Source organism: Rana temporaria, chromosome 1, assembly GCF_905171775.1.
Source record: "Rana temporaria chromosome 1, aRanTem1.1, whole genome shotgun sequence".
NCBI classification, from domain to species: domain Eukaryota; kingdom Metazoa; phylum Chordata; class Amphibia; order Anura; family Ranidae; genus Rana; species Rana temporaria.
Genome location: NC_053489.1, coordinates 526,631,215 through 526,652,829, shown reverse-complemented (window position 1 = coordinate 526,652,829; position 21,615 = coordinate 526,631,215). Strand labels below are relative to the sequence as shown.

At 43.6% G+C, this 21,615-nt stretch overlaps 1 protein-coding gene across 2 annotated transcripts in view; it reads left to right on the top strand.

Annotated features, from left to right (window-relative positions):
* Positions 1-21,615, top strand: part of FBXW7 (F-box and WD repeat domain containing 7) — a 241,703-nt gene that overhangs the window by 194,576 nt on the left and 25,512 nt on the right. For both annotated transcript variants that reach the window (XM_040331902.1, XM_040331901.1), the window contains 2 exons: positions 7,421-7,503; positions 10,637-10,778. In XM_040331902.1, coding sequence (XP_040187836.1) covers positions 7,421-7,503; positions 10,637-10,778 — 225 coding nt within the window. The remainder of the gene's footprint in view (positions 1-7,420; positions 7,504-10,636; positions 10,779-21,615) is intronic.

Sequence of the window (21,615 nt, the reverse complement as noted above, 5' to 3'; positions counted from 1 at the left end):
AACGCAGTGTGATGGGGGCGTAGTAGGTAATGTAGGGGTGCAGTGTGATGGCAGAGTAGTAGGTAATGTGGGGGTGCAGTGTGATAGTAGAGTAGTAGGTAATGTAGGGGTGCAGTGTGGTGGTAGACTAGTAGGTAATGTAGGGGTTCAGTGTGATGGTAGACTAGTAGGTAATGGGGTTCAGTGTGATGGGGGTGCAGTGTGATGGTGGAGTAGTAGGTAATGTGGGGGTGCAGTGTGGTGGTAGAGTAGTAGGTAATGTGGGGGTGTAGTGGGAAAGTAGTAATGTGGGGGTGTAACGTGGTGGGAGAGTAGTAATGTAGGGGTTCAGTGTGATGGGGGTGTAGTGTGATGGCAGAATAGTATGTAATGTGGGGGGGCAACGTGGTGGGAAAGTAGTAATGTCGGGGTGCAACGTGGTGGCAGAGTAGTAGGTAATGTGGGGGTGCAGTGTGTGGGAAGAGTAGTAGGTAATGTGGGGGTACAGTGTGAAGAGTAGTAGGTAATGTAGGGTTGCAGTGTGATGGCAGAGCAGTAGGTAATGTGGGGGTGCAGTGTGAATAGTAGGTAATGTAGGGGTGCAGTTTGATGGGAATAGTAGGTAATGTTAGGGGTTCAGTGTGATGGCAGAGTAGTAGGTAATGTGGGGGTGCAGTGTGATGGCAGAGTAGTAGGTAATGTAAGGGTGTGGTGTGATGGTAGAGCAGTAGGTAATTTTGGGGGTGCAGTGTGAATAGTAGGTAATGTAGGGGTGCAGTGTGAATAGTAGGTAATGTAGGGGTGCAGTGTGAAAAGTAGTAGGTATGCAGTGTGATGGGGGAGTAGTAGGTAATGTAGGGGTGCAGTGTGATGGGAAGAGTAGTAATGTAGGGGTGCAGTGTGATGGGAAGAGTAATGTAGGGGTGCAGTGTGAATAGTAGGTAATGTGGGGGTGCAGTGTGATGGGGGAGTAGTAGGTAATGTAGGGGTGCAGTGTGATGGGGGAGTAGTAGGTAATGTAGGGGTGCAGTGTGATGGGGGAGTAGTAGGTAATGTAGGGGTGCAGTGTGAAGAGTAGTAGGTATGCAGTGTGATGGAGTAGTAGGTAATGTAGGGGTGCAGTGTGATGGGAAGAGTAGTAATGTAGGGGTGCAGTGTGATGGGAAGAGTAGTAATGTAGGGGTGCAGTGTGATGGGAAGAGTAGTAATGTAGGGGTGCAGTGTGAATAGTAGGTAATGTGGGGGTGCAGTGTGATGGGGGAGTAGTAGGTAATGTAGGGGTGCAGTGTGATGGGGGAGTAGTAGGTAATGTAGGGGTGCAGTGTGATGGGAAGAGTAGTAATGTAGGGGTGCAGTGTGATGGAGTAGTAGGTAATGTAGGGGTGCAGTGTGATGGGAAGAGTAGTAATGTAGGGGTGCAGTGTGAATAGTAGGTAATGTGGGGGTGCAGTGTGAATAGTAGGTAATGGGGGGTGCAGTGTGAAGAGTAGTAGGTAATGTAGGGGTGCAGTGTGAATAGTAGGTAATGTGGGTGTGCAGTGTGATGGGGAGTAGTAGGTAACGTAGGGGTGCAGTGGGAAGAGTAGTAGGTAATGTAGGGGTGCAGTGTGAAGAGTAGTAGGTAATGTAGGGGTGCAGTGTGATGGGAGAGTAGTAGGTAATGTAGGGGTGCAGTGTGAAGAGTAGGTAATGTGGGGGGTGCAGTGTGAAGAGTAGTAGGTATGCAGTGTGATGGGGGAGTAGTAGGTAATGTGGGGGTGCAGTGTAAAGAGTAGTAGGTAATGTGGGGGTGCAGTGTGAATAGTAGGTAAAGTGGGCATGCAGTGTGAAGAGTAGTAGGTAATGTAGGGGTGCAGTGTGATGGGGGAGTAGTAGGTAATGTAGGGGTGCAGTGTGAAGAGTAGTAGGTATGCAGTGTGATGGGGGAGTAGTAGGTAATGTAGGGGTGCAGTGTGATGGGAAGAGTAGTAATGGGGTGCAGTGTGATGGGAAGAGTAGTAATGTAGGGGTGCAGTGTGAATAGTAGGTCATGTGGGGGTGCAGTGTGAATAGTAGGTAATGTGGGGGGTGCAGTGTGAAGAGTAGTAGGTAATGTAGGGGTGCAGTGTGATGGGGAAGTAGTAGGTAATGTAGGGGTGCAGTGTGATGGAGTAGTAGGTAACGTAGGGGTGCAGTGGGAAGAGTAGTAGGTATGTTGGGGTGCAGTGTGATGGGAAGAGTAGTAGGTAATGTAGGGATGCAGTGTGATGGGGGAGTAGTAGGTAATGTAGGGGTGCAGTGTGGGGGTGCAGTGTGATGGGGGAGTAGTAGGTAATGTGGGGGTGCAGTGTGAAGAGTAGTAGGTAATGTGGGGGTGCAGTGTGAATAGTAGGTAATGTGGGCATGCAGTGTGAAGAGTAGTAGGTAATGTAGGGGTGCAGTGTGATGGGGGAGTAGTAGGTAATGTAGGGGTGCAGTGTGAAGAGTAGGTAATGTAGGGGTGCAGTGTGAAGAGTAGTAGGTATGCAGTGTGATGGGAGTAGTAGGTAATGTAGGGGTGCAGTGTGAAGAGTAGGTAATGTGGGGGTTGCAGTGTGAAGAGTAGTAGGTATGCAGTGTGATGGGGGAGTAGTAGGTAATGTAGGGGTGAAGAGTAGGTAATGTAGGGGTGCAGTGTGAAGAGTAGGTAATGTGGGGGGTGCAGTGTGAAGAGTAGTAGGTATGCAGTGTGATGGGGGAGTAGTAGGTAATGTAGGGGTGCAGTGTGAAGAGTAGGTAATGTAGGGGTGCAGTGTGATGGGAAGAGTAGTTATGTAGGGGTGCAGTGTGAATAGTAGGTAATGTGGGGGTGCAGTGTGATGGGGGAGTAGTAGGTAATGTAGGGGTGCAGTGTGATGGGGGAGTAGTAGGTAATGTAGGGGTGCAGTGTGATGGGAAGAGTAGTAATGTAGGGGTGCAGTGTGATGGGAAGAGTAGTAATGTAGGGGTGCAGTGTGAATAGTAGGTAATGTGGGGGTGCAGTGTGAATAGTAGGTAATGGGGGGTGCAGTGTGAAGAGTAGTAGGTAATGTAGGGGTGCAGTGTGAATAGTAGGTAATGTGGGGGTGCAGTGGGAAGAGTAGTAGGTAATGTAGGGGTGCAGTGTGATGGGAAGAGTAGTAATGTAGGGGTGCAGAGTGAAGAGTAGGTAATGTGGGGGGTGCAGTGTGAAGAGTAGTAGGTATGCAGTGTGATGGGGGAGTAGTAGGTAATGTGGGGGTGCAGTGTGAAGAGTAGTAGGTAATGTGGGGGTGCAGTGTGAATAGTAGGTAATGTGGGCATGCAGTGTGAATAGTAGGTAATGTAGGGGTGCAGTGTGATGGGGGAGTAGTAGGTAATGTAGGGGTGCAGTGTGAAGAGTAGGTAATGTGGGGGGTGCAGTGTGAAGAGTAGTAGGTATGCAGTGTGATGGGGGGAGTAGTAGGTAATGTAGGGGTGCAGTGTGAAGAGTAGGTAATGTAGGGGTGCAGTGTGAAGAGTAGGTAATGTGGGGGGTGCAGTGTGAAGAGTAGTAGGTATGCAGTGTGATGGGGGAGTAGTAGGTAATGTAGGGGTGCAGTGTGATGGGAAGTGTAGTAATGTAGGGGTGCAGTGTGATGGGAAGAGTAGTAATGTAGGGGTGCAGTGTGAATAGTAGGTCATGTGGGGGTGCAGTGTGAATAGTAGGTAATGTGGGGGGTGCAGTGTGAAGAGTAGTAGGTAATGTAGGGGTGCAGTGTGATGGGGAAGTAGTAGGTAATGTAGGGGTGCAGTGTGATGGAGTAGTAGGTAACGTAGGGGTGCAGTGGGAAGAGTAGTAGGTATGTTGGGGTGCAGTGTGATGGGAAGAGTAGTAGGTAATGTAGGGGTGCAGTGTGATGGGGGAGTAGTAGGTAATGTAGGGGTGCAGTGTGGGGGGTGCAGTGTGATGGGGGAGTAGTAGGTAATGTGGGGGTGCAGTGTGAAGAGTAGTAGGTAATGTGGGGGTGCAGTGTGAATAGTAGGTAATGTGGGCATGCAGTGTGAAGAGTAGTAGGTAATGTAGGGGTGCAGTGTGATGGGGGAGTAGTAGGTAATGAAGGGTTGCAGTGTGAAGAGTAGGTAATGTAGGGGTGCAGTGTGAAGAGTAGTAGGTATGCAGTGTGATGGGAGTAGTAGGTAATGTAGGGGTGCAGTGTGAAGAGTAGGTAATGTGGGGGTTGCAGTGTGAAGAGTAGTAGGTATGCAGTGTGATGGGGGAGTAGTAGGTAATGTAGGGGTGAAGAGTAGGTAATGTAGGGGTGCAGTGTGAAGAGTAGGTAGTGTGGGGGGTGAAGAGTAGTAGGTATGCAGTGTGATGGGGGAGTAGTAGGTAATGCGGGGGTGCAGTGGGAAGAGTAGGTAATGTAGGGGTGCAGTGTGAAGAGTAGTAGGTATGCAGTGTGATGGGGGAGTAGTAGGTAATGTAGGGGTGCAGTGTGAAGAGTAGGTAATGTAGGGGTGCAGTGTGAAGAGTAGGTAATGTAGGGGTGCAGTGTGAAGAGTAGGTAATGTGGGGGGTGCAGTGTGAAGAGTAGTAGGTATGCAGTGTGATGGGGGAGTAGTAGGTAATGTAGGGGTGAAGAGTAGGTAATGTAGGGGTGCAGTGTGAAGAGTAGTAGGTATGCAGTGTGATGGGGGAGTAGTAGGTAATGTGAGGGTGCAGTGTGACAGATGGTGAGATCCATACAAAGGAGGTGATCGGGGGAAAGTCTGTCTCTCTCTCTCTCTCTCTCTCTCTGATGACAGGGCTCAGGTGTTGGAGTGTCTGGGCGTTGCAGATGATAATGGTGATGCGGGCAGAGATCGGAGGGCACGCTGTGCTGTCAATGTAGGAGGAGGGTGATTTTGTTGGGTAGCCCCGGGCGAATGTCAGGCTATGTCCTCAGCCCTCCCTCCTTCCCGAATCTCCATATAATTGATGTGTGGGCTGTGTAGCTGGAGCTCAGACTGCACCATTGCGGCTCCTTGTAGGAGGGGGAGTTGTGGTCCCCGCTGTGTAGTGTTGGTAGAAATGAGTGTGTCGGAGGTAGTGCGGGGCTCCTCGGTGTACTGCCCCCACCCCCTCCTCTGCTCCGCCCTCCCCCGTGCTCAGTCTCTGGAGTTGCTCTCAGCAGGGCTCCTGACTCTGCCAGTGTGATCGCTGCTGCTGCTGTGTGGAGTTGGAGCTGCCAGCCAGCCAGCCAGCCGCCCGCTCTCTTCTGGTAACGTGTCCGAGCATGTCCACATCAGACTGTGTGTCAGACCTACCTGGACACGGGATCTTCTCTGCACAACGATTGATTGCACGCAGCCGCTGATCAGGGAATACACCGACACTCACCCACCTCCCGGAATCATGGGCTTCTACGGCACTTTAAAAATGATCTTTTATAAAGTAAGTGCTGCCTGGATGTGCTGAGTACAGGAGAAAGTCTGCGTTGGATGTGATGAAGGGGGAGATGTAATGGGGATGCAGAATAAGGTGATGAGATGGTGTTTGATTAGACAGACCCAGCATCCTCCCCTCCTGGTTCTGCAGATGGCATTCCCAATGCAGATCAGAACACATCCATTGGCATGAGATTTCCCCTGGAAGCTGGCTCCTCTCTGGTGTGCTCTCATCGTCTGGTCACCTTCATCTGCATCCCACTTGTCCGATCGCTGCCCGGGGTGTGGAGGTATCGTCCTGCTTCTTCTACGTGCCAAGGACTCATGCTGGCAAGGATCTGAATAGATGATCACAATCCGGGGAAGCGTGCCTTAATAAAAAATGCCTTCTGCAGCTTTGCAGTATTGTAAACTTCCAGGATGGGAGCGTTTCTCCAGCTATTTGCCGACAAGTCTGGTAAGATTTCCTGGCAAGGTTAAAATAACGCATTGCCACTCTTTGTGCTGCTGCTGCTTCTGATGACTAGGAAGGGGTGATGGAGAAGGACAAGTTGTTGAGAAGTAAGGCATCTTTTGGGTAGAGAAGGGTGAGATCTGCTCTGTGTGTCTGTGTACATAATGACCCTAGGATGCTGAAGGGTCTGTTTTTTTCCTCTGCATGGGCAGCGCCTTTGTTTGGCACTAAACTGGCATATGGCTTCTCCAGGAGTGAGATGGATCTAAGGCTGGAGAAGTTTCAGTCCACAGGTTATAGTTACCCCTTTCCGACAAGGTTAAGCGGCAGGAGGGCATGGTGCTGAATGCTAATGTTGCCCAGTGTCTGGCAATGTGGTGGATTCTGTTTAGTAACTTTACAGGACATTTCCATCTGTATTCAGAGGTATAAAATACAAAGCTTTGATTTCTGCTCAGTTGATTTAATTTTTAATTCTCTTCAGTAAAATGTACTGCAGTACGATCGCTACGGCTGTGCTGTGCGTCATCACTTTATGTATTTTTTAACATCACCATGTAGGTTAGTAAGTCCCATGATATGAACATGATTGTTGGTCGTTTGCTGTAAGTTCTCTGAGTTGCCCACATAACATTTGAAGCAGATGTGCTTCGGTGTCTTAAAACAAAATGCTATATCATGTGGGAATCCTGCCTTCTCATCCTGGTCCCTGGGGTTGTCCCTCATTTAATGACTTGGAACAGTAATTAGAAAGAGCAGACCTTTGTGGTGGGAACCTGTCTGATCCCAGTGGTGGTACTTGTTCAAGAAGTCGCCAGCTAATTTCTGACACTTGTTGATGTAAAATGAGTGATGAGGCTGCATCATTGTAAAACAAGACCTTTCATCTCTGGAAGAAGGACCTCATGGTGGCAAAGCGCAGTTAAACATGAGTCCTCACAGCGGTCGCCCTTCCCACAGTATGGCAGGTCACAGCCATATAAAGGGAGGGCAAGCTGCTTTTTTTTTTTTTTTTTTTGATGAGCAAATTCTAAATTGCTTAAAAAAAATAACCCTTAGATATCTCAGTAGACCACTGCCATACATCTAATATTTTTTCTTTTTATCTTTAAAGTGGAAATTAGCCTGGAATATTAAGTATATACAATTCTGCCTACTGTGGTTTAAAAACATGCAACAGGTATTCTGAATGTGGCTATTACAGCTGTAGTACAATAGGACTGCCTGAAATAGCCAGTACCCTGCATATAGGAACACATGTGATATTTGGGTGAGCCCTACAAATGATACTTTGTAGTTTTGTTGTATCTTTACAATAAACCATCATGTATTATAATATACAAAGCTGTACACAAATTGCTGCATTTAATGCCGTTTCATACTTTGTTGTAAACATTTAAATGTTTGATTGTGTATTAACTTAATGTGGTACAGTATTTTGATCTCATCTACATTAGCGATGTACTGATATGTGGGAAAGTGTAATAAAATGCAATTAATATTTGAATACTCTCTCAACCTGTCCCCAGTGCATTTACCTTTCTTTCATGGTTGTTGGACACACAATTTTATGCCTTTTTTTCTCCTTGTCTTTATTTTCAGATGAAGAGAAAGTTGGACCATGGATCCGAGGTCCGCGCTTTCTCTTTGGGGAAGAAACCCTGCAAAGGCTCAGAGTACACAAGGTAATTCTATTCAATAATAGCGGCTTTGGCCATGACTGGAGTGTACATCCTGTCTCACCAGCTGCTCAGCTTCTTCTCTCATTTGAACACAGCTTTGCTTTCATTTCTGCTCCAGAGGGTAGATTCTAGTTGTGAATAATAGCAGATTAATTGGTGGCTCTGTTAAAAAAAAAAAAAAAAAAAAAAATCCAAGTTTACAAGATGTAGGCAAAGTTGTTTGAGAAAAAAACATAGTCCACTTTTACTATTAGAAGATCTTGCATTTAAAAGCTAAGATAATGGAAATTCTGATAGGCTGTTATTATTTCTGTCAGTACTGTTTATCATACCAATTAGAATTGTACTCGTTTTCCTCTGTGTTTTCCATTTTAACCATGCAGAAAATGCAACTCTTTGTAAAACCTTTCTGGCGATCTATATGACGTTTAGCGTGTGACTACATTAATTGGAAATTGCCTGCAGTGGGTGGATTTCTTTGAGAAGATCATGCTGCATGCAGAGATTTGACCAGTGACAGGGCTTGTATAGCTACATTACTGCAGGTGCCTTCATATTTGGCAGGTTCTTGTTCACCTTTCTGTTCTAAAGATTTACCAGCCCAAGCCATTGATGTGCTGCCTCAACAATAAATTCCATGTGACTTCAAAAATCAAGGTGCTTATTTGCATTCAGGAGTCCAAAGCTGCACCTAACACAGCGGAAAGAAGACTGAGCTATTCTTTGATGCTTCTTCTCCTCTGCCCGCTTCCCACTGTCACTGCCACTTGGCACAGTTGTCCTCTACAGTCACACTTAATCACTTCACTCTGAAATTTGCATGGCCTTACAGTTCCCTGCAGTGGCAAGACCCAACACAGATTATTTCACTTAACCCACAACATGCTGGTTTAACTGTGCAAGTGGCCCCTGTGTATTCAGTATTAGTCAGCCCAGTTCTTTACAAATATACATTGGGGGGGATTTACTAAAACTGAAGCAGCTGTGTCAAGGAACCAATCGGTTCCTAGCCTCAGTTTAAGATCAGCTTTGAAAATGAAAGATAGATGTGGATTGGTTGCCAAGCATAACTGTTCTAGATTCTGTCTGCTCTCATCTTTGTAAATTCCCCTCATTGTGTTGTATCGGATAACTTTTTTAAACTTTTTTAAAAAAATTGTCATTCATATAGCTTTTTCAGGGTTCCCCCCCCCCCTATCCAATATTGCATCACCTGCAGTTTAAAGCCTTGTTTATGTCTTGAAACACTTTTGCCAACTGATTTCCCAGAGGAGCAATCAGTATAGTATAATTCATTAAAGCTTTAAAGCCTTATAGAAATCTTTTATTAACCCCAAAGTGTACCTCTCTTAAAATATACTTAAATGCAAACATATTATTGCAGTGGGAGCTCGGTATATGAATGTGTCACTTGGGATTGCCTACCCTCAGAGGATTCCAGTGGTGCTAATCACCTGCAAAATTAAATGGTGGCAATTGCATCAAGATATGGAGACCGTGGGGATGACATCTCCTCATATGATCACACACGGCACCTTCTTCATACTGAATTCTGTTTGTGCAAACACACTTTGTATGTTTACATGTAAATCTAATGTTGCGCATCCGCTGTGTGTGAAATCGATGATGAAATGGATTGCAGAAATAAACTTGGAAGCAAATGCCAGTCATCAGTTGAATTGGTTTTGCTTTTAACCCTTTCCTGTGTTGCAGTATATCTGACAATCTGCTGTGAACAGCATAGGGCAAAGTGTCGAATTAGTGAGGAGTTGAGTACATGCCCGTTGGGAATGTTCACTATAAATGTACATGCTTGGGAAATTGATTACATGCTTGAGAAGCGCGACATCCTCGCCCAGTGCACTGAGTTTGAGTGACAATTTAAACTGCCTCTATCAAGACAGCTTTTCTCGGTCTGCAAGTAAATAAAGTGTGTGTGTAAATTAGACAAGGTTAATGCAGATTTCCAAATGATGCAGTAAGGAGGAGGACATTTTTCAGGAAAGCATACATTTGTAGACATTTAAATATTTTGGAAATCATGTTTATCATTTTACCAATTAAAGATCGGAAAGGATTTGCCCCCTTAATGACCAGGCCTTTCTATTGAAAAAACGCCACTGCGTCTCTTTAACTGACAATTTTGTGGTTGTGCGACGTTGTACCCAAACAAAATTGACTTTCTTTCACCCCCACATATAGAGCTTTGTTTTGGTGGTATTTGATCACCTCCTGCTTTTTTTTTTTTTTTCACTATAAACAAAAAAGAGGGAGAATTTTGAAAAAAAAACCTTTTTTTTTTTTTTTAACTTTCTGCCATAATAACCCCAACAATAAATAAACACATTTCGGCTCCCGCGCCACGTTTGCGCCTCCTAGTGGTCTTAAAGCGGCCGACATACAATGACGGTGATTCAGAATTACTGTTTCAAAATGCTATCATGGTAGACGTACATGTTTGTAGTTTCCTTCTCGTGTTCTATTTTATTCCCACTTAGTGATAGGTTAATCATCTTACAACTTAATGGACCCTAGCCTGTGACCACCTTTACATGGTCTCCTTCCATGATGCAAAAGTTTTCTAACTGTTTAATGGCCTGCACTGAAATTGACCATCGCTTGTGCCCATCTTTATCTTCCCTCCACTATCTAAAAATATGGTTGAAAGTTGATCACTTTCATCAAAACTGCATATAGTCTGTGCCTTTACATGGGTTAGGAATAATGGGCAGTGAGTTTCTGGGGCCGGTGTAAAAGGATTATATATTCTCTTAATGTAGTCAGAATAATATTTTGAATTGCCACATTAAAAAAAATAAGCCTTCCCACTTTTGACCCTTGTCAATCAAATCTCTACTTTTTGTCACATAAACTCAGTCTTCATTCATAGCAATGAATCAGGGGAGCTTCTGAGACTTAATTTTGTCATACTTGCCAGAAAGCTGTGACCGCCCCAGCCAGCATATAGGTGCTTAAATCCACCCTCCAGACAGACCTACAATTCTGTCCACAGGAGTAAATGAGTGCAGGGGGTTTCTGCTTGTTCAAAGTGGAAAACTCACTTTATGATGTCTGCAATATTGACTAGCTGTAAGTGCTCAGATTTATTAATTCATGGTTTTTTTTGTGTATGTAGTACTGCAGGTCTTGTGCCATGTTCAGCAACGCCTACGACATTTGGTGACCTACGGGCGGCAAATGGACAAGGTCAGCAAAGACGTAGAATTACATCAGTGCAACCACCCACTGGCCTTCAAGAATGGCTGAAAATGTTTCAGGTAATTTTAATGAAGTTGCCCAATTTTTTACAATATTGTGTTTTTTGCCAAGTTTTATTCTAATCAACTTTATTGGACCAGCTTTGAGTATGAAAGTTCAGGATTCCAGTGTGCCAGACATGTGTATGAAATCACTTTTCAGGACTTATTCAACCAAGCCATCTGCACAGCTCTACTATGGCAGCCCTGACTACTGTAGTTTAAAGAAAATCTAAACCTAAACTAAATCTGCAAAAAATAAATAGATAAATGGTCCACGTGAGCTTTTAGCCCTAGTGTCCGCATATTAGCAGTTTAAGGCAGACTTCTCTGGCAAGAAATTTCCCTCCAGCACTGCACTCTCTGCGCTTAAGTCGGTTAAGAGCACTTCCATCTTTTTTCGGTTTGCCTCTGGGTCTCCTATCTCCGGCCACAGGATTGGTTAGACCACTATGACATCACTCCTGCATGTGCGCATAGCAGTCACATCATCACAGTTCAGAACCATGCTGTAAAAGTATGCTGAGCTGTGTAAGCGTGACTCAGTGTACACAAATGCCGAACCCCAGGTTTATGACATAGGATATCAATGGGGTCTCTTCTCTCATAAAAATCTGGGAATGAGGCGATCCGCCAATCTGGTCTGGGGTTTGGCTGGGAGGAGAATCAGATAGACAAGCAAATATTGTCTTTTGTCGCAGTGCTCTGGGCCCCGAGTCCACCCTTTATTGAAGCTAATTAGAGCCTCAGGCTCTAATTATGGGCTTAAAAAACCCCCCATTAAAATCCATGTGTCCTGTGCCCCACATGTAGGGTGCCAGATGCCCATGCGCCCCCTATGGACGGACTGCCACTACTTACCTGAAGCTTCAAACTCTGCGATATGAGCCCTTTGAGGTGTAGGTTATCTTTCTGCAGTGTCGGACATTATATAAATTAAGATTTGCTTTTCTAGAGTATGTCGAGCAGCATGAGCGGGTACACATCGTTTGCTTAAGTGTTATAAAAACGCATTGAAAAGAAAACTTAGGATGTTGTCTAGAGCCACTAACTAGGTCATATTTCTTATATGGGCCAGGCTGGCCCTAACTAACTATTTCTATTGCAAAATGATGTGGCTGCAGGGTATGCTTTAATGGACTAGTTTCATTAGCAGCGCTGTGCAGGCAACTTCCCATCTGCTGTTGGATATAAAGAGTCAGGCTTAATGCTTCTCTGACATTCAGGAGAAGCTTTGTATTTTTATCAGTGAATACAATGCTACCTCTGATTGGCAGGTGGAGGTTGTCATATGAACTTTATTGGACCAGCTTTGAGTATGAAAGTTCAGGATTCTAGTGTGCCAGACATGTGTATGAAATCACCTACAGAACCTATTCAACCAAGCCATCTGCACAGCTTTACTATGGCAGCCCTGACTACTGTAGTTTAAAGAAAATCTAAACCTAAACTAAATCTGAAAAAAATAAATAGATGCCAATCAGAGAAAGCTTTGTGTTACAGCACACCCAGTGGCCACATTATTCTGTAATGGAAACTGTTTGTTTGGGCTAGCTTAGCCCAAACAAAGGATTTTGATCTGTACCCACAAGCTGTATGGCCGCTGGACGTGTGAGCTTTAACCCAGAGTGGCCACATGTATGCACCGATGGGGAGCAGCTATTCCGTGCTGAGAGTGTGCTCAGCACAGCCTTGGGCAGCTCCTGATGCATACTTGCGACTGGGAGCTTCCAATTGTGTGACCGTTGTGACAACCAATCACGGCATTCACAAGTTCAGAATGCCTACCTCCGTCTCCTCGCATTTAAATTCTCTTAAAGGACTGGGGTGCAGCGTAAAGGGGTAAGGTGACTGAGTAATTGTCATTCATAGTATGACGGTGATGAAAACTAAAAATGGCCTGGACAGGAAGGTTGTTTCCCATGCAGGTCATAAAGCGGTTAAAAAATGGAATATGAATTTACAGGTAGATAAATTGCAGCCATCTTTTAAATTGGCCCTGTGAGCATTACAACTAGCACCATAAAAAGTGCTTTTATTATCATACAAATTTTGACTTGCCGACAATTTAATGCTGTATATACTCACAAGTGATGATGAAAAGAATCCTGTATTCTAGTGTCGCTCGTCTTTGTATCTGCTGGTTACTTGCAGAGATGGTAATAATAAATATATAATATATATATATATTTATTATTACCATCTCTGCAAGTAACCAGCAGATACAAAGACGAGCGACACTAGAATACAGGATTCTTTATATATATATATATATATATATATATATATATATATATATATATATATATATATATATATATATATATATATATATATATATATATATATATATATATATATATATATAGTATGTGTGTGTATGTATATATATATATACTGTATAATATATGCAGGTGGAGGCAGGGTTTTCTCTATATGTTGGAGTTATTTTATATGTAGCATTGATTCTAAAACGATTTATTCATGTGGATACATTTCTCTGTGGGATTCACAATATTACTGTTAAAGTTTTTTTTATAATAAGTTTAGTACGGCTATTCCATTTTTCCTTCGCCTTGTATTCACAGAGCCAGGTTACTCCACAACACTGTCTAGAATTGGCCTTTTCTCAGCCTAAATGCTCTTATGTATATCGAATTAGCTTGATTCATTAATAGTGTGACATTTTGCTGTGGTTGCAGGCAACAAATGTTAAGAGATGTTTATCCACCATTCTGTGGTCTTGTCATCTTTGTTAGAGTGTGAGGCAGATAAGGGAGACCTTTATCTAATCTCCATTCCCTGTGTAGTAACATATGCAGGTATTCCTGGGGTTCATTTGTTTGGACAAGTTTAACATTCCTATATGGAGCAGTGACCATGGAACTAATTTATGTAAAGAAGGATAATATATATATTTTCCACTTAATAACTTTTTTAGGCCTAATATAAGCTATATGCCTATATTTAACTAGTTGTTATTAGATTCTGCATTTGATGGTGCATTAACACTAGACATGGTTAAACTGAACCGAGTTTGATTGTCCCCTTTCCCCCTTATCCAGAAGACAGTGGTCCCTGCTTCTGTACTCGTGATTAAGGATGAGCTCCGGCGTGTTCGCACAGTCGGCACCGTGCTGCGCTAATCACAGGCAGGGAGCCATTTCCCGGCAGGAGAGATCGGGGAAATGTCTCCCTGCCTGTGATTAGCACAGCGCGATGCCGACTTCCTGGCGGGCTCTGCACATGGACTGTGCAAACACACCAGAGCTCATTCCTACTTGTGATCTATGGAGAGTTCTATGCACAGGCACTTCAGTGTGAGTGCAAACCGTGCCGCAAGTCAACCGTGCCTGGGACCTCCTCTTCCAAGTGGTCCCAGGCAAGGTATTATTGACCTTTCCTGGACATGATACAGGGCACTCACACTACACAATCAAACGGGACCAAGGGGGTTTAGACACGGTAAATACTGTAAGTGCACACTGTTAGAGCCCATGCCTAATACATAACTATAATGTTTACTAGGCAAAGATACAGATTCTGGAAAATGTTCCATATAAGCCTTTTCAGATTAGAACAACTGTTAGCATTTTAACCACTTCCCGACCGCCGCATGTATATGTACATCCACAGAATGGCGCGTACATGTACGTCCTTGCCTTCTAGCGGGTGGGGGGTCCGATCGGGACCCCCCCGCTACATGCGGCGGTCGGGTTCCCTCGGGGAGCGATCCGGGACGACGGCGCGGCTATTTGTTTATAGTCGCTCCGTCGCGATCGCTCCCCGGAGCTGAAGAACGGGGAGAGCCGTGCTTCACTGTGGCGGCGTATCGATCGAGTGATCCCTTATATAAGGGAGACTCGATCGATGACGTCGGTCCTACAGCCACACCCCCCTACAGTTGTAAACACACACTAGGTGTACCCTAACTCATACAGTGCCCCCTGTGGTTAACTCCCAAACTGCTACTGTCATTTTCACAATAAACAATGCAATTTAAATGCATTTTTTGCTGTGAAAATGACAATGGTCCCAAAAATGTGTCAAAATTGTCCGAAGTGTCCGCCATAATGTCGCAGTCACGAAAAAAATCGATGATCGCCGCCATTAGTAGTAAAAAAAAAAATAATTAATAAAAATGCAATAAAACAATCCCCTATTTTGTAAACGCTATACATTTTGCGCAAACCAATCGATAAACGCTTATTGCGATTTTTTTTTACTAAAAATAGGTCGAAGAATACGTATCGGCCTGAGGGAAAAACATTTTTTTAGATATGTTTTTGGGCGATATTTATTATAACAAAAAGTAAAAAATATTGCATTTTTTTTCAAAATTGTCGCTCTATTTTTGTTTATAGCGCAAAAAATAAAAACCGCAGAGGTGATCAAATACCACCAAAAAAAAAAAAGGACGCCAATTTTGTTTGGGAGCCACGTCACACGACCGCGCAATTGTCTGTTAAAGCGATGCAGTGCCGAATCGCAAAACCTGGCCTGGGCATTTAGCTGCCTAAAGGTCCGGGGCTTAAGTGGTTAAAGGCAGGTTTTGTGAATTCTCTATAGTTTGCTGCAGAAAGTCTGTTGAAAACATTTGAATATTGTGTTAACAATGTGTATACGGGTTACCCTGTCTTTTGTCTGCTGTCTGGTTGTTGGGTCTAGTGCTTGTATTTGACATGTCATACCTTTCTTCCTGAAGGGTTAAATGGACATGTTCCTCTGGCGCAGTCTCTGTATTTATACCTCACTGTGTTCTGTGTTAGGAATCCGAGCCATTAAAGCAACACTACTTCTGTAAACTGAATGAAAGTAAACATATTTTTGTACTTTTGACTGGGAGGGTATATAAAGACGGTCACTGCAAAATTGCCAACTACAGAGAGAATGTTTGTCTTTGCAGAAGACTGCTCATGAACAAAACTAAAAGAACCATTTATTGTCACTCTTTATCCTTGTGTAACATGATGCAAATAATCCGACTGGTCATTATGGGAAGTTTTCTACCCTTTTTTTCGTCATTTTCTTTTTTGTCTTTTTTTTTTTTTTGTCTCTGGAGGTTTGATGGTACTCCAGATATTGGGAGGCCTTTTGTGCAGAACTTCACCAGAATTGATAGGCTTCATATACACAGTCTTTTTTAAATAATCCTAGCTACATGGAATCTTTCTACCAGAAGCTGCCAAAAAACAAGCTTTTTTTGGTGCGTAATTCTGCGCATGTATGCACTTATTACAGGTGTATATGTTTAGAAGTGTGTACGAGGAAAATCCTTCTGTTGGCTAAAATATTCTGGCCCCTGCAATTTGTTTATGCCAGTATGCTCTTTTCTAAATGCAGGTTTAAGGCATTTTTTTCTTTTTATGAATGCACCTCTGAAGTACAAACTAAATTGCACAATCTGCATTAACACATTAGCTGAAATAGAGCTGTGTTCAGAGCAAAAAAATAAAAATATCTCTAAGGCATCATTCAACGGGACATGCATAACCATTCCCCTGTGGAGGGCCATGTTTACCTCTACAAGGATACAGAGGTGTTTCTGTAACCTTGTGCAGACAATCCCATTACTTTCAATTGAGATGCAGCATCTGCACAGACATAGTTGTTGCTCTCAATGTGACATCCATGTTCGTGGCCCTGGCAATGGCTGTGTCCGTGCTGCTGTTGCATCCCTATTGACAGCAATATGCTTGCTGCGGGGGGGGGGGGGGGGGTGGGTGCATGGAACACCCTTGCATTCCTCTGCATGTAAACACAACCCTCCATGGGGTACAGTTTCTGTTCCCTGTGACTTAAAACGCGTCAGTGGTGTGGCCTGGACAGAGCCTAGGCTGAGGCTGCTTCTACTCCTACTCCTGACTTCTGTGGAGCTTGGACAAGCGCTTTCCCTGCCTGCACTCCTTGCAGCTGACAGCAGATGAGGACCTACCAGACCCTTAATTTTTTGTATGGGGCCATGATTTATGTAGGCCCTGTGTGAACAAGGTCTAAAAGAAACGTTTTCTGTCTGTGTGAATGAGGCCTTAATCCAGGGGTCTGACTCGCGGCCCTCCAGCTGTTGCGAAACTACAAGTCCCATTAGGCTTTGCAAGGCTGACGGTTAGAAGCATGACTCCCATGGTGCAGGGCCACCAGTTTGAGATCCCTGCAAAGTTTTACCATTATCCACAGGTTTATAGAATTAGAAAATGAAAGGATCAGTTATACTGTACAAGGTTGGGTAACCTGGAGCAACCAAATCATTTTTTAGAGTAGTTCTGAGCAGGAGATGAAGTTGACAATTATTTGATTTTATTTTCAAATGTTACTTCTTTTAGGTGCTTTGATTGTGTAACACACATGGGCCCAGATTCACGTACGGCCGATCTACGTTGCGCGGGTGTATCGTATTTACGCTACGCCACCGCCGCAACTTAGAGAGGCAAGTGCTGTATTCACAAAGCACTTGCGTCCTAAGTTACGGCGGCGTAACGTAAATGGGCAGGCGTAAGCGCGCGTAATTCAAAGTAGGCTGGTAGGGGGCGTGTTGTATTTAAATAAGGCTTGACCCCATGTAGATGCATGGCTTAACGAATGGCGCATGCTCAATATCATGTCGTATTTACGCCCAAAGATACGTCGGCTCAATGCCTGTGACGTGAACTTAATTTACGCACAGCCCTATTCGCGTACGACACACAGACATAATTCTCACCGCTCCAGGTGAGCCTCGTGATGATCAGGGGTTGTTGAACCACCAGGGTGCTGGCAATGCGGTAATGGCAAAAACAAAAGAACAAAAGCTGGACAGCCGCACTCCAAAATTTTCTTTAAAAGAGATGTCTTTATTTTCAACTGTGCATACAGTCACTGCAAGCCCACAAAAATCAGTATGACTAAGCACTGACGCCAGTGCGAAATGTTGGCCATACTGATTTTTGTGGGCTTGCAGTGACTGTATGCACAGTTGAAAATAAAGACATCTCTTTTAAAGAAAATTTTGGAGTGCGGCTGTCCAGCTTTTGTTCTTTTGTTTTTGCCATATTCGCGTACGACGTAAAAAGATACGTTTGTTCCGGCGTCCATATTTTGAGACCAGCTTTATCTTTACGCCGGCGTATATCTTACGTAAACGGCGTAACTAATTGTGACGTACGTTCGTGAATCGGCGTATCTTGCTCATTTACATATTCGACGCGGAAAGCAAGGAAGCGCCACCTAGCGCCCAGCGTAATTATTGCAACCCAAGATACGACGGCGTAGGAGACTTACGCCGCTCGTATCTTGGCCAAATCTATGCGTAACTGATTCTATGTATCAGGCGCATAGATACGATGGCGGCCATTCGGACTTATGACAGCGTATCTGGAGATACTCCGTCGTAAGTCTTTGTGAATCTGGGCCAGAGTATCCAATAGGATACGTAAGTAGTGTTTGCCTGTTATAAACTCCATCTGCACATTGACCAAAATAAAATAAAATTCACGACTTGTTACCAGGGGGTAGCTGTAAATCATTTTGTATTTCTAAGTGTTGCTGTAACCAGTCTGTTGAAGCCATCAGACATTTGGTGTGAAAGATCACCATATGCTGAATTGCAGCTACCTGTCTGAGGACATCAATACTGAACATCTACAGCTTGAAGGCAGAAGCAGCGATAAGTCAGCCATCCACGTCATCTCTGTGTTTTCCATTCATGTTACCATGAAGGATACATTCTTTTATCTAAGATAATTGTTTCCCTCCTGGGAAAATAAAAGGCTTTCATGAGTGGAAAAGCAAATGGGAAGCTATGATGGAGATGAATGGTTTGAGTTATCAAGCCCTAACATGTTATCTTAAAGGATGGGTGTTCAGGTAATTATCCTAAGCATCTGGGCTATGTGCCAGGTGTTCTACTACTTTTCCACCCTAAGAAAGACTAGTGTTTTTATTTGTGAATTGTCCTTAATGGCTCCTCTGCATAAAGAGTCTTGACTTACATTCTCCCCGATTCTCTCACCCTCTAGCTATAATTACTGGTTCCCATTCATTCAGGTCATTTGGTGGAGCTGTGGTATGCAAATTCACATTACAGAAGATAATCGAGCACTGCATTTGGGGATTAATGAGCATTCATGTTGCAAACAGGGACAGTGTTCCCATGAAAATACAGTAACTGAAAAAAAACTTTCTATTGTTCAAATGCTTATTGAGAGCAAGCTATCTCCATGCTGTCAAATCCTAACTATAGCTCTGCAGTTTGAATACCGTAACGTCTTCTGACAAGGAAAATCCGCTATAAATAGACAATAATAGGATATATTCCTTTCTGTGTTGAAAAGTGTGTAAAGTTATTCAGTCTGGTACTTAAATCTTAAACTTCGGGCTTATTTAAAGACCGATATTTCTATGGTGTGTGAGATGTTACTCCTCTTGTGTTATCACAAAGGCCAGGAGGGCGTTTGCAGCCCTTTGTCAGTTCTGTGGCACTTAAATCTAAAATGAGAGAAAATGTTCATAGCCTGGCCGTCATACTAATCCAGTGGCTTCAGGACTTTTTTAGGCATGGACCTGGAAACAAATATGGAGATCATGGGCCACATTGTAGGTTTTGCAATTATTCATGGCCCGAAAAAAAAACAATCATATTTATAAATGAGTTAATCAAATTCAAATCAATCGGTATGGTTTACTCTGACTTTTTTGGTAGTCAGGAAGAAATTAGAGTGACAGAGAAAAATGCCAGTATAACCAAATAAACACATTTTAAATAAAATTGTGCCCATCAGTGCCCCCTTTGCATCAGAGTCGACTCTTACATCAAAGGGCCAAATTAAATCTCACAACATGTCAGATTTGGCACAGCGGCTGTAGTTTGAAGACCCTTGATCTCAGTTTTTTCAAGGACAGCGACCCAAAATAATGAACCCAGTCAGCACGACCGTGATCATTTTCAAAGGTTCATCAATGGTAGCCTCCATTTTCCTCTTGGTACAGGTTTTCCTTAGTTATACTAGGCAGATTGAATAGGCACAAATAAATGCAGCTACACTGGATATAAAAAGTCTACACACCCCTGCTAAAATGTCAAGTTTCTGTGATGTAAAAAAATGAGACAAAGATAAATCATTTCAGAACTTTTCCACCTTTTAATGTGACCTATAAACTGTACAACAGTTGAACAACAAACTGAAATATTTTAGTATAGGGAAGAGAAAAATGGTTGCATAAGTGTGCACCTTTTGATTTAATTTTTTGGGTATGAGTCTTATGAGCATGGCACATCTGGACTTTGCAATATTTGCCCACTCTTTGCAAAAACACTATCAATCTGTCAGTATGTGAGGGCATCTCCTGTGCACAGCCCGCTTTAGCTCACCCCACATATTTTCAATCAGATTAAGGTCTGGGCACTGGCTGGGCCATTCCAAAACTTTAATCATCTTCTGGTGAAGCCATTCCTGTGGATGTATGCTTTGGGTCGTTGTCATGCTGAAAGATCAAGTTCCTCTTCATGTTCATCTTTCTAGCAGAACCTGAAGGTTTTGTGCCAATATTGACTTTTATTTGGAGCTGTTCATAATTCCCTCTACCTTGACTAAAACCCCTGTTCCAGCTGAAGAAAAAAGCCCTAAAGCATAATGCTGCCACCACCATGCTCCACATGGTATATGGTGTTGTTTTGGTGATGTGCAGTGTTGGTTTTGCGCCAAACAAATCTTTTGGAATTATGGCCAAAAAGTTCAACCTTGGTTTCAGCCGACCATAACATGTTTTTCCATATGCTTTTGGAAGACTTCAGATGTGTTTTTGCAAAATTTAGCCAGGCTTGAATATTTTCTTTGTATGAAAAGGCTCCCATCTTTCCACTCTACCCCATGGCCCAGACATATGAAGAATATGGCAGATTGTTGTCACATGTACCACACAGCCAGTACTTGCCAGATATTCCTCCAGCTCCTTTAATGTTGCTGTAGGCCTCTTGGCAGCCTCCCTAACCCGTTTTCTTATCTTTTCATCAATTTTGGAGGGACATCTAGTTCTTGGCTATAGAACTGTTGTGCCATATTGTCCCAACTTTATGATGATTATCTTCACCGTGTTCCATGGTATATTTATTGCTTTGGAAATTTTTTCGTACCCTTCTCCTGACTGATACCTTTTAACAATGAGATCCCTCTGATGCTTTGGAAGCCTTCTAAGGACCATGGCTTTTGCTGTAGGATGCGACTAAGAAAATACCAGGAAAGGCCTACTAGAACAGCTGAACTTTTTTTGGTGTTAATCAGAGGCACTTTAACCACTTTACACAAATTGCCGTACATGTACCACAGTACTCGGATGTTAAATACTGGGGTTATGGCAGAAGCTAGCTGCCATAACCTCTGTATTTTTGGAAACGGCATGCTGTTCTCTTTAGGATAAAAGTAGTCTCTGCAGCATATTGCTGCTATACTGCAACATGCTGGACAGCTAAAGACTTATGGAATCCTTTGCCTCATTTCTTCCCATCCATGTAGTACATTTTAAGACATCCCTGTCGGACATTGCAGCCAAATTCTGACCTCACTTTTCTCTGCTCCATTTAGAGCAATGCAGCTTGGTCATGGTCAGCCCACACTCTGTATCTGAATGGTAAAGTAAATGTGGATTAAGATTTGAAGCAGCACAGTGGAAGGAACGCATACCAGTTATAGATCGCTTTCTATTCCTTAAGCCATCAAAGATTACTGAGGATTCCCTGGAGGGAGTGTTTGCACAGAATGCAAGGCGAGTTTGCCGCCCTGCAGGGTCATGTAAAGGAGGTGAGCGAGCATTGCATGTGGTGGTGGGAGCACTCTGGACATGGAGGTTGTTTAAAGAAATAGCACACAGGCTTTTGCACATCAGT